We start from the raw sequence: 13,619 nt of genomic DNA on the forward strand, positions 1-13,619 counted from the left end.
GGCTCCATCGTGCCCAACCACTGTCGAAAAGATGCGTTTGTTTGCCCCTCCATGTCACTCTCAAGTCGAATCATTCTTTGGCGGAAAATATGTGGCTCTAACTCGTACGCTGCATACGTATTAAGAAAAAATAAGTTCTAGTAACTCGATAACATAAAACATTACAACTTATATTGAAAATATAAGGTTATCATTTACCTATTGCCACGACTTGTCTCTTCTAGTCTGCATTCTTATAATCTTTGTGGAAGTTAGCCGCAATGTGACAGATGCAGTAAACGGATCTCCATGGCACATCGGAACGCCTAATTGCTGCAATTAAACCTTTCCTCTATCGGAGATGATGCAAATGTTATCGTTGCTAATAACATACCTCTGCAGGTTAGTGAGTAAGAATTCCTAAGACTCCAAGTTCTCTTTATATACGATGGCAAATGCTATCGAGAGCACGTTTCTATTATCGTCTTGAGCAACCGCAAAAAGTATGATCTGTGTATATTTTCCATATAGCCAGGTCCCATCCACCTACACAAATGGCTTGCAGTGGGGAAATGCCCGCACACATGGATCAAACGTCTAGAACATCCGATGGAAAATCCTTTTTCCCAACTGTAACTGGTCGTCCGGGCTGTAATAAGGCATTGTTTGTAACTCAATCATAGTCCCCGGTACGTACTCCCGCATAGCAGCTATCCATCCTTGTAGCTTGTTATACGAAGAATTGTAATCCCTATACAGTTGCTCCATTACCATCTGTTTAGCTATCCATGCCTTTCGATATGATACTCGATACTGGAATCGTGCTTGCATTTTGATAATCAGTGCCGAAACTTTAATGGTCGGCATGTCCTTCACCATTAGCATGATACACGTAAGATAGTTTTCGAATCAAGTTTTCCATAATCTTTTGTCATACGTGTTGACGTGCATGTATGAGGACCAACAAATTTTCGTATCTCCCACATCTGAGAACTTTTAATGAATACAGCTTGTACCCACCAATTGCAGCCTTCCGCTGCCTTCCAACACTTTCCAATATATATTGTCGGAGTAGACACCGCGACTTTATAATCTACTGATATGTTCATGTTGTACCGTTTAATAGCAAAAACGCACTCTTCTTTACAGTTGAATCTTTGGCTTATGAATAACTTATCATGATCAGAATTTACGGCCAGTCCGTGAGGATGAATTATTTCAAGGTACTCCGGGAACTCAGCTACATATGTTACGTCGGGGTCTATGAACGACATGTGTGACCCAGGATTATTGTGTATCAAAATACGTCGCATCTGGTCCCCGATCGAAGAAGCGTTAATGTTTCCATCGTTGTTGATATCTTCATCGTCAATATCATCAGGTATATCGTCCACATCGGAATCACTGTCACTATCGACCTCTTCCTCCCAATGATCACTACCATCTTCTTCTTCACCACCAACCACATCAATATCGGGTGTAATATTCAAATTGATACCGATCCTACCCATAGTCGATTCACTATCAACGTATGATATTGGAGCCACCATCCGCGGTTCTTGAGCTCCGTGTTCTTCATCAGATGCATTGACATCTTCATTTTGCTCCATACCGGCTAACTCAGCAAAAAGTGAATCGGTGCATTCTTGTTACTCCCATTCCCACAGTAAAGAGCGACCATTGTCTCCACGTCTTTGTCGTCTACAAGTTCTATTTCAGTGAATTTGACCGGATTTGTCGAAACTAGAAACTTGTAAAATAAATTTGATATCATTCTCCCACAATGTCTAAGAATTTTTGCATTAATCATTGCCTACATTTCATCCAACGAGACATTTCTATTAAATCTCATTGCTATTTGTTGTTGACATTCAAATACACATCCAACACTTGTTGTCAAGATGACTCCATCGAAATAAATGCATACAAAAAACTTATCATCTATCTTCAATATTCAATCTGTCAAAAAATAAACAAAATCTCAAAAAAAATCTCGAACGGTAAATAAATTACTTAAATAAAAAAATTAATGTTTCAATATGCAATTTTTCATCCTTAAGCTCATACTTTTTCAGTTATCATTTTGTACATGAACAACGTTTAACCACTAATCCTAATAACTAACACAATAACAATAATAATAGTTTTATACTCAAAATAATACTAACTAACAATAATAATATTAGTTTTTTACTAACAATAATACTAAGTAACATCTAAACCCTAAAAACTAATAATAATACTAACTAAAACTATCAATTTGAGTTTTTATTAATCTTAATAACTAAACTAACTACAAAAAATAATAAAAATTATACAAAAAACATAAAAACAAGATAATCAATTATTTTTAAAAAAATACTTTTTTTTTCTCTTCTCTTTCTCTCTTTTTCTCTCTTTTTCCTGCGCCACCTGGTTTTTCTCTTCTTCTTCTTCTTATTTTTCTGCTTCAACTGGACGGACCCCTGTTTATAACACAAGTGGTGCCGCCTGTGAGAAAGGCACCTTTGGTGCCGCCTATGGCACCTCCTCCTCCAGTGTCCTGTCACGTCAGTCACAGCCCTTTTTTATTTTATTTTTTGTATTATTTTGGTAAATAATAAAAAATATATAATATTTTGGTATTTTTTATTTTTTATAATATTTTAGTAAAAAACCCGAAATAAAATGCTGTCATATATCTTTAGAGAATATTAAAAAATAAAAATAAATTAAAATAGACATGTGTCATTTATTGGATTGCTTGTTGAACTAAAAAAATCCCTTTGATTATAGATTTTTAAGTAGAGTTTTTAGATTTCACAAATAAAATTTAGAATTAACAAATATTTTAAGGGTATAATAAAATATTAAAAATATATATTTAAAAAAAGTACATGTCAGTTTTTTAAAACTACTTGTAAAATAAAAAAATATACGGTTAATATACGAAATATTTACCTCTTAATAATTCCAAAATAAAAAAATCTTAAAAATGAAATAATATAATAAAATTATTGGTAGTGTCCTTAAACAATCCCTTGTAACTCGTAAACGAAATAAATATTATGGAAATAAGAAAAATAAAAATTGAAATTATAATAGCGAAGTTGAAAGGTCAAAAGATGATGATGTCATTGGCTATTTTTTTTTTCAGTTCTTTAGGGCTAGTTTGAATGGGCGGTGTGTTTATCTCCGGTGAGGTTAAAAATAGTGGTGGCAGTGAGATTAGTTACTGTAGCGGTGAGATTGGGTACTATAGCGGTGAGATTAGAAACAATGATGGAGTGTATGTTTGGATTCAAACGCAGCTGTAGCGGTGAGGTGAGAATGAAAAATGACTATTAAGGACATCAGATTAGAATTGATATATAATAGAAGTTATTTAAATTATTTTACTTTTTTAAAATTATTAAAATATGCAAATTCATTTAATAAAATATTAAAATGTATCTTCCAATATTTTAATGAATTATATAATTAATTTAAATTAATTATTAGATAAAATGATAATTATTTTTAATTTTTTATAGTTATAATTAAATTTTTTTATAACAATGATAAATATTATTTTCACAAATAATAATATTATACTTGGATCTAATTTTGAAGTATCTAAACGGATGATTTTTAATAAAAAAATATAGTAACATAAGACATAACAAGTTTCATTATTACTAGAAATTAGGTTATGATACAAAATGTGTTTACAAATATTGATTCATTAAACTAGTTGCAATGGTTTCCCTTAACATTGTGATTTCAAGGTCACTTTTTCTGTTAGAAGAACTCGATTCACCTCTGTCAAACTGGCTTGAAGAGACTGGCATGTCCGGTATGTTCTCAAATTCTTGAAAATCCTCATCATTTGACCAAGCATGTCTTCGAATGTAATTATGCAAAACCATTGTTGCAATAACTATTAAAACTTGCTTGTCGAATGAATAACTTGGAATATCTCTTAATATTGGCCATTTTTTCCACACTCCAAATGTTCGTTCAATCACAGAGCATAACGAAGAATGGGCATGATTAAAGATTTCTTTTTTTCCAGATACTTGATGATTACCTTAACGAAAATCAGGTAAATGATATCGTTCCCCCTTATATGGACCTAGAAAACCTGCCATTTGTGGATATCCGGAATCCACAAGATAATATTTTCCTGCAAAAAAAGTAAAACATAATATCAAGTTTAAAAATAAATTAAAAATTTTAATATTTTTATGTAAAAAGTAATTAAAAAATTAAAGTTCGACCTGGTGGAGGGTGTGGAAACTTCAACTCTTGCTTTCTAAGTGCTTGCAAAAAATTCTACTATCATGTGCTGTTCCTTCCCAACCAGGAAATGCAAAAATAAAACACATGTTGAAGTCACAAGTTGCCATAATATTTTGAGTTGGTTCACCTTTCCGTCCGATATAAGGTATTTGAGAAGAAGGCGAAATGCATGCTTTTATGTGTGTTCCATCTATGGCCCCAATACAATCCTTTAAAATAAATACAAGTAATGACATAAAAGTTAGAAATAATTTATGTTTTAAAAATATAAAGATTGTGTAAATTTTACCTTAAAGTGAGGCCAATATCTTGTATCATGTCGAATATGGTTCGGTACTTCCTCGAATTGACCTTCAATGGGTTTAATCGTGTCTATTCCCATTCGAGCAAATATATGCAACATATCAGTAAAAATTCGACTAACAGTTTCCCTAAATCGTTGAAATCGCTCTGTTGCATTTGAATTTGATTCTCTATTTCCAAGAATGTACAATGATAATGCTAACTTCTCCATCGCCGATACTTTCCCATTCTTTAAGCCATAATTTGTTTTCAAATCATGCAACAATCTGTGAAATATATTTTTTGGCATCCTAAAACTAATCATGCAACGATCATCGTGCCCATTTAATACTTCGTCCACCCACATTTGACCAGTATAATTTGAATCCATACGCGGTTGCATAGTGAAATAAGTTTCATGGTGTACCAATACACTACTTAACAAATATTCTTCCTCATTATGATAATTGTTGTGCTCAACTTGGGTAACAATTGTGGCTATTCTTCGTTGAGCTTCTTCACTTAATTCAGAGGTATCATAATTCATATCAAAACTATTATACATATTGTTAAATTCATCCATAACCTGAAAAAGTAATCAAATGAAAATAAATCCTTTAAAATCTCGTGACATTTTATACAACACAGAAACTTGATTAAAAGCATAACATAAAAATACCAAACATAAAAAGTAGCATACATTAGTTTTACATATAAAAAAGTAGTATAGTTATATTACAATAATATTTCTAAGGAGCTGATGGTGGAGGTGGTTGATGGTATGGTTGGAAGGGAAATGAGGATGTTGCTACCAAGGATGAAAATGATGCAATTGGATTTTGTTCAGCATACTCACGTCGAAGCCACCAAACCCTATCATCTGGATCTAAGTTCAAAAATATTTCTCGTTTCACCGGTATTTGGAACATTTTGGTGGCAAAATAGTACAGTTAATCTCTTTTTGGAATTTCATCTCCCAAAGCACTCAAAGCATCCATTGCATTTGAAATAGTATATTGAGAGTGAGGAAAAATAATTTCATTCATTGACTTCCTTGGACTAGCCATACTCTCACACAATTTCTCAATCTGAGTAGTTAATGTATTTCTTGATGATTTTCTACTTGAACTTGATTTTTTTCCCTTACCGTGTACAGCCCCAAGTGTTTGCTTTCTTCGATTAGGGATTTCATGAGAAGGGTTTGATGGTACCTCATCAGGGGGAATACCTTCATTCTCGTTACTATGTTCATCTGAATCACCAAATCCCTCATTAGGTGCATCATCTCCCATAGGAACCCCACTTGGAAGAACACCAGACGAAGGTGCCCATGCGTTCACTCTCCGATGGCTACAATGCCACCAAACATTTGCCACATTAACTCATTCAATCGTGGCTCAATTCCTTTCTTCTTAAATCCTTTAAAATCAGGATTTTCCTACATAAAATGCTAAATGTTAAATGTTATACTAAGATTTTTATAATTGTAAATTATTAATTTCAATAAACTTTATGCATTAAAATAATGATAAAGTGAACACTAACCTGTATTTTTGTAGCCCACCATTCTTCGGTAGCATCGACCGTTTTTTTAATTGGACACCATCCAATACCTGTAGATTCCTTAAGCAACTCCCTCCATAACCTCCATTCCTTTTTTAATGTATCCCACTTATTTTTCAATTGAGGTTTTCCATAATTTTTTTTGTGTTTTTGCTTGAAAAAGAGCAATGATATTTTCCCATCCTTTTGAGTTTAAATGAGTTGTCGGTCTATTACCAGCATTGACTTCATTCACGCAAAGTTGACAAAATATCAATGTCAGCTCATCATCCCAAACAGCTTTTGTTGCTAAGCTACTATCTCCTTCCACAAAATTTCGTGTCTTTACCATCTATTGTCATTGATATAATTTAGTCAATGTGCTAGCATTCACCAAGAAGCATAGAGCAAATATATAGTCTATAAGTTATATTAGACGTCTCCCAATGCTAATCTTTATTTAGCCACACCCAAAAAAAACTGGCACCTTAATTGGAAAAAAAAACTGTTGTAGTTTCTTTCTGGATTTCTCTTTTTTGATTGTCTATAAATAGATACATGTGTTGTTATGGCTTTTATAGCCGAATATATTACATAATATTCATTTTTATTGTCGTGGCATGCTCTATATTAATCATATATATGGGTAAACTAAACAAATAGTTATATGCATACGTTCCGGTTCTGGTCACCCATTTTATCCAATTGGTATAATAACACTTTTAGTTATCAATACTTATTTTTCTATCAATTTGATCCTAATTCTGAGTAATTCAATAAATTTAACCATTTATATTTATAAATTCTATCAATTTGATCCTCAAGCTTCTTTATAAAGAAGGAAAACAATTGATATTGGAATATTGGACGGGTGTTATGTAAAATGTAGGGGGATTAGGACTAATATTTGGCCATTAGTTTCTCATGTCAAAAAGAAACAATTAACATTGGAGTATTGGATAGGTGTCATATGTAAAATGTAGTGGGATTAAAATTGATATCTGACCATTAATTTCTCATGTCCAAAGGAAAAGAAAAAAGGAAAACAATTATATTGGACAGATGTCATGTAAGGAAGGTCTTAGGGCCTTCATTTTATATATAGAAGCATAGATATCGGGGTCAAATTCTAAAAAAGTCCTTTCAACATATACTTTTTGCAGGTTTAGTCTTTCTATTATAATTGGATCATATTTAATCTTTCTATTCTTTTAAAAGAATCTTTTAGTTTTAACATTTTTTTATTAATTCTATAAAATTATTTTTTCATATTTACAAAAAGAGAAAATATATGATAATTGTCTAACTATATATAAACTAGTCATATATATGTATATGCCACATTACAATATGTCTACAAATATAAATCACGTTAAATTATTTCATAAAGTTAAAAGGAAAAATAATAAAGTAACTCAAATTATCATCTTGAACTGTGTTTAGTGTTTCAGTCTTATGTTACAATTTGCTTTGTTTTATTGCATTTTAATTTAAAAAATTAAATAAATTCTGTAAAAATATATAATAGAAATTAACTTACAAGCTCAGCTTATAATATATATATTAGTAGCACACACTTAATCTTGTGAAACTGATATGAAGCCCAATAAGTTTGGGCATTGAGGTAGGCTCATCAAAGAAAAACAACCCTTGGGGCTCTCTTGTAAATTCAAAAACTTGGGAAAGCCAATCTCAAAATCACCACCACGAAACTCCCATCCATCTCCTCATTTCATCCCCTTTGGAAACAACCCCCCCAGTACTGCCAGAGCAGAAATGGCGCTAACTCTCCCCAACACATTTCTCCAAATCAAGCCTTCTCCTCCTCCTCTCCCTCCTAGAAAGGTAAATTCAATAAAACCCCAAAACCATTTACCCCATCTTATATACTTAATCATCCTACTTAACCGGTTCCCTTTTTTTCTTTTTCTTTCTTCGTTAATAGGTGGTGACTGCAAGGGGAGGGGGCTATGAGCCGCAAGTTACTTGCCGGAAGAAGGACATCTACCCGGAATTCCACGAGGATGCTAAAGTCTGCTGCAATGGAGAATTGGTGATGACAACAGGTGGGACGCAGAAGGAGTACGTGGTGGATGTGTGTATGAACACAAAAATTCTTTTTCATTTCTACTAATTACTTAACTGCTTTAAGATTTTGTCCTCCATGTGAGGACATATTTATTTGTTGTTATTTTCTTAGCTAAGAAGAAGATGAGAACAAGATGAGAAGGAAAAACAGAAACTACTTTGATACAATTCAAACACATATATAGAGTAGAAAAAGAAGAGTTTTGACTTACCAGAGCAAAGTTGAGAACAAGATATGAGTCGAAAAATAGAGCTTCTTTGAGTCTGCTGTGAGTGTCTTTGAGTCTGTTGTGAGTGTCAATTGAAGAGCAGGAGTTGAAGAGCAGGGTTTTCTGCAGATTCGGGAAGAAATTAATCTAATTTTCAGGGATAAAATGGCAAAATAATAAATAAAAGTAAGGGTGTTTTTGTCTGCTACAGTACCAACAGCTCAGTAAATTCATCCACTGCTGCTGATTGCTCCAGCTGAAAATCAGCTGACCAGTGTGGTAGAAAAGCAATCTTACTGCACTGATAGTCCAAACAAACAATACAGCAGTGAGTTTGGTAGCAAATTTTTCATGTAAACGCACCTCACTGGCTGTAAAATTGAATCCAAAGGGGGCCTTAATCTTTTTCTAGATGAGACGTATGATGTATGATATGAAAGTGCTTTGGTTTTTTTACCTCCAAATTTTTTTGATTAATTTAAAAAAAGGCCAATTTCTAAGTATATTTATAGAAATGGGTTAATTTCTACACTATTTATCGAAAAGGATCGATTTTGGCAAAATGTGTTTACGTAAGAGCCTTTTAGGGTGAAATTTCACCAAAATGCGCCCTTGGGGGACCAGTTTTGCCATGTCAGCACAAAAAGCGCTGACGTGGACGCTCTTTACTGACGTGGCAAAATCGCTCCTCTAAAGGCGCGTTTTGCTCCGTGTTTTTTCCCAACTGCTATTTTATTTTTTGACCGTTAGGGGGTCCAACAGTAAAAAAGAGAGTATAAAAACCCCCTCCTATTATTTTACACAATATTTCTTCAAATTTTGGCAAAAAACTCTCAAATTTCTCCCTAAATTTCTTAAAGCTCTCAAATTTCTCCTTAAATTTCTCAAAGCTCTCTTTAATTAATTATTTCCTTTTAATTTTTTTCTAAATTAGTATTATTTTTTTATAATTTCAAAAATATTTGATCGTGTTAGCAATGACCGAGGAATTAATTCGTCTCGATCATAAACATATCTCCGTCGAACAAATGAAAATAGTAAGGATTAATTTAAATTTTTTAATATTATTTAATATTTTTCATGTAATTTTAATTAATTTGTATTTTATAATTTTTTATAATAGTTTATAGATCAGGTGTTACAATGTTATATTCGTAATATGTCTAGTCCTCCATCATCGTTGATAGAAAATTACTTGAGGGAAGCGGGTTTTTGGCACGTGGCCACTATAGGGCAGGAGTGCAAGTTGGACCCGAAACTCATCAGCGCGTTAATAGAGAGGTGGAGACCTGAGACGCACACATTCCATTTTCAATGCGGAGAGTGTATTATCACTTTGGAGGACGTGCAATTACAATTAGGATTGTCGGGGGATGGGTCTGCACTCACCGAGTCCGTTCAATCTGCTGATTGGGGAGCCATATGCTATGATCTTTTGGGTGCGATTCCCGATAATATTTATAGAGATCAGATCGAGATGAGCTGGTTACGAGACATATTTCCGGAGCTGGGGAATGATTCGAATGAAGTATAAAGAATACGGTTTGCTCGGGCATATATCATTGAGACGATTGAAGGTTATTTGATACCGGACTTGTCACGAAACCTCGTACATTTGAGGTGGCTGCTGAAACTCATTGATTTTAGAGCAGTTGGCGAATTTGGTTGGGGGTATGCCATGTTGGTAACATTGTATCGGGAGATGTGCGGGGCGATGCAACCAAATAAAGCGAAAATCAGAGGTTGCCTATCATTACTACAATCATGGGCTCGGTTTCACTTTTCATTTTTATATCCTTTAGTGAACCACCCATATACATTCTCACTTATAATGAGGTAAAATTTTTATTTAATTTTACAAGTATTACATAGATTTAAAATAAATTTGTATGCTAAAAATTTATTTAATTAGGTAGAACCATTCGGCGAGTTATGTTGGAATACCTACCGCTTTTTAAGATATACGGCTTTAATTAGACCAACGGTCGGAAGCGCAAGTAAGTATTAAATTAAAATATATATACATAAAATAGTCGTTTCATATTTAGTATTTAGTATTATGTATATAACTACTATTTTTATCACGTTCATATAGTTTCAATGGACACCATACGAGGATTCGACAATTCGGGCAGTAATTCCGGATGAATTCTTTCAAAATTCAAACATTTGGCATGTTAATGTCCCATTGGTCAACTATGCTACTGTCGAGATGCACCAGACGGATAAAGTGTTGCGACAATTTGGATTCCAACAACGGATTCCCATTAGTCAAACTTGGGCAGTAATTCCGGATGAATTCTTTCAAAATCCGAACATTTGGCATGTTAAGGTCCCATTGTTCAACTATGCTACTGTTAAGATACACCAGACAGATAAAGTGTTGCGACAATTTAGATTTCGAAAACCAATTCCCGAGGCACCTGAGGTGCTCGATAAAGAGCATAAAATTGACTTACGGTAAACAAATACGAATTGGCCGGTATTCTTCTCAGAATATATCAAAATTTGGAAAATAGGTATGATCATATACCTATTTGCGAACCGATCATTGTTTCAGAGTTAGCGTGCGCACTGTATTACATATCATGGTTTAGGATCCATAGTAAGCCATATTTACCGTCGAAAGAGCAGAGGCATCGGTGAATCAGTGTCGAAAGAGAATGATGGGGACTTTTAAATCCAATGATAAGGGATAACGACATGAAGCCATCAACAGTGCCCACACAATCACCGGGCCCAACGCCTCAACCGATGACACCCACACTACAGCCCCTTCAGATTATGCCAGGTGCGTATCCTAACCATTATATGTTTCATTTTCCCAGTCTTATGCCAGGTTGAAATGTATGGCCCGATGTATCTCCTTTCCTGATGACTCCGACTCAACTGACGATATATAGGTCATCATCGCCGGAGGGATCGTACGAGACATCGTTAGGGAGCTCATCTCATTAACAATCCCCATCGCCTTATGAGATTCAAACACCTCCGCCGTGGGTGATGCAAACACCTCCACATTTTTTATTCTATCAAGGTGGGTCATCCTCCCAACACCCACAACCGGAGCAACCACAACCCTCGCCGGAAGTTGAACCAAGGAGGAATCTAGTGCGTAATCGTCAACCACCCCAATGTGACACTGATTTCGACCGGCACACATTGATTTTCTAAATATATTTGTAAAAATTATTTTTATATTATTTCATTTAATAAAATAAAAATTGTTTTTAATATTTTAATAGTAAATTATTTTTATATTTTTAATAAAATAGAAGTTTTTTTTAATAAGGCAATAGAAATAATGCAATATAGTTTCATTACAACAATTAACAACTATTTCGGTTTGGACATGATCGAATTGTATGACCTGAGTTTCTACACAATTCGCACAACTTCTGTTGGTTCATTATTTCATGGATATCTATATTATTGTATATTCTACTCGAGCAAGGTCAACATTTTGCTTTGCGACGCAGTTCTCTATCCGGTAACAACTTAAACGGAGCAAGCGATACAGACAACCACTTACGTTCATCTGAGATCGGTGGAAATACGTGTCTCCACACATTGTACATGTATTCTATTTTGTACACTTCGTCGACATATCTCATGGGATCCAAACGGAGATTTTGACAAGCTGCAATTGTATGAGTGCATGGATAACGAAGTACGTCAAACGTCCCACAGTCACAAGTCATATTTTTCAGGTGTACACGATGTTGCCTGCAGGTAATACATTGGTCTGGTCTGTCAAACTTCATCACACGAAACCATAGGTTGTCGCAATCATGACATACTATGTGTATGGTTTTGTCCCGCGCCTTTTCCTTGTTAATTTCTTGCAATACCTTCCGGAACCATACATGGCCTCCTTGTATTTGGCCTTTATAACTCGCAGCTCACTTTAGAAATAATGCCGCCAAACGAAAATATGTCTCACGCACAACCAAAGTTATCGTTAAATGACGCGTTCCTTTTAGAACAAAATTTATGCATTCAACCAGGTTTGTGGTCATATGACCATATCATAGGCCACTTTCGTATGCTTGTGTCCACTGTTCGAAAGGTATGTTACAAAGGTAGCCTGCACCTTGATCGTTAACTGAACACAAAATCCCCAACATCTTATAAAAACGATCCTTATTGTTCTCGTACGCTGCCAATATAAGTTGATAGCGAAAATTACATACCACTATTCCATTCAGAATAAATTGAATATTACAAACAAAATTAGATTAATATAGATTAAATACGCATGTTGGATACTTGCGGTCGTTTAGTGATAGATTGATATTACCAGTAGTAGTTGGACGCAACGTACCTTAGACAATACCGATGGTGTGTGCAATCCCATAGGCTTCATTGTCGCTTAATTGCGGCTAGTATTCTAGTGCCCTTATCTGATATAACACATATATCAAGTTGGGGGCATACATGCCTCCTTAACCTAGAAAGAAAGAAATCCCAATCATCACCTGACTCTCCCGGTGTTATTACAAACGCAATTGAAAGGATTCTCCCACCGCCATCCTGTGCCACAACTAGCAATAGCTGATGGATATATCTACCATACATAAAGGTACCGCCAATTTGTACCAATGACTTGCAATACACAAATGCGTCTCGGTATTGCTTAAAGCTCTAGAACAGACGCTTGAACACTTGGCATCCACGGAGCAATCGGTCATTGCAGTACGCAGGGACCGTTTCAAGGTCTGTTATGCAACATGGGACGTACCTCTCCAGCACCTGACACCACTGCCACACCTCATTATATGAAATGTCCCACCCACTATGCATATTTTTCAACGCCTTCTGTTTAGCTATCCAAGCCTTGCGGTAAGAAGGCGTATACCTCAATTGGCTACGAATATTGGCAATTAAGATCGACACAGAAGTCCTAGAATTCACTTTCAACATCGGTAGTATTAAGCTAGCTATTATACCTGAATCTATCTTGGGATGATCTTGTGAAACACCTGTTAAGAAGTACGTTAAATAATGCAACATTAAGTAATAACATTATTATTAAAAACCCTAAACACCCAGTGATACTGTATCGACAACACATGTATGTGGACATTTGTACTTTTTTATCTCCCACAAGCTTATCTTTTTCCTAAAAGAAGTCATGATTTTCTATAAACATGTACCGTCTTACACTGTACACTTGGCCTCGAACTTCTCGAATTTAGATTTAACAATGTTGTAGTTAACCCCGCGATTGATGCTATGTTATTTTAATGCACCAAGAAA

General features: G+C 34.7%; 1 protein-coding gene and 1 long non-coding RNA gene across 3 annotated transcripts; one reads left to right on the plus strand and one right to left on the minus strand.

The window, feature by feature from the left end:
• Positions 1-7,594: 7,594 nt before the first annotated feature.
• On the minus strand, positions 7,595-8,489 carry LOC121224669 (uncharacterized). The gene is made up of 2 exons (XR_005922364.1): positions 8,364-8,489; positions 7,595-8,097 (listed from the first exon to the last, which is right to left on the minus strand). It is a non-coding gene; the product is annotated as an uncharacterized lncRNA (long non-coding RNA).
• Positions 7,651-11,645, plus strand: LOC107945792 (50S ribosomal protein L31, chloroplastic). 2 transcript variants are annotated; one of them, XR_001696738.2, is made up of 5 exons: positions 7,651-7,908; positions 8,009-10,196; positions 10,273-10,357; positions 10,456-11,151; positions 11,264-11,645. XR_001696738.2 is itself a non-coding variant. In XM_016879920.2 (2 exons), exons 1-2 carry the CDS (start codon positions 7,840-7,842, stop codon positions 8,195-8,197), a joined length of 258 nt encoding a protein of 85 aa, XP_016735409.1. In that variant the 5' UTR covers positions 7,651-7,839; the 3' UTR covers positions 8,198-8,863. The 2 variants fall into 2 exon arrangements, 1 of the variants encoding a protein (XP_016735409.1); XM_016879920.2 differs by lacking the exons at positions 10,273-10,357; positions 10,456-11,151; positions 11,264-11,645 and having other exon boundaries at positions 8,009-8,863.
• Positions 11,646-13,619: the final 1,974 nt, after the last annotated feature.

Source organism: Gossypium hirsutum, chromosome D12 (assembly GCF_007990345.1).
Source record: "Gossypium hirsutum isolate 1008001.06 chromosome D12, Gossypium_hirsutum_v2.1, whole genome shotgun sequence".
NCBI lineage: Eukaryota > Viridiplantae > Streptophyta > Magnoliopsida > Malvales > Malvaceae > Gossypium > Gossypium hirsutum.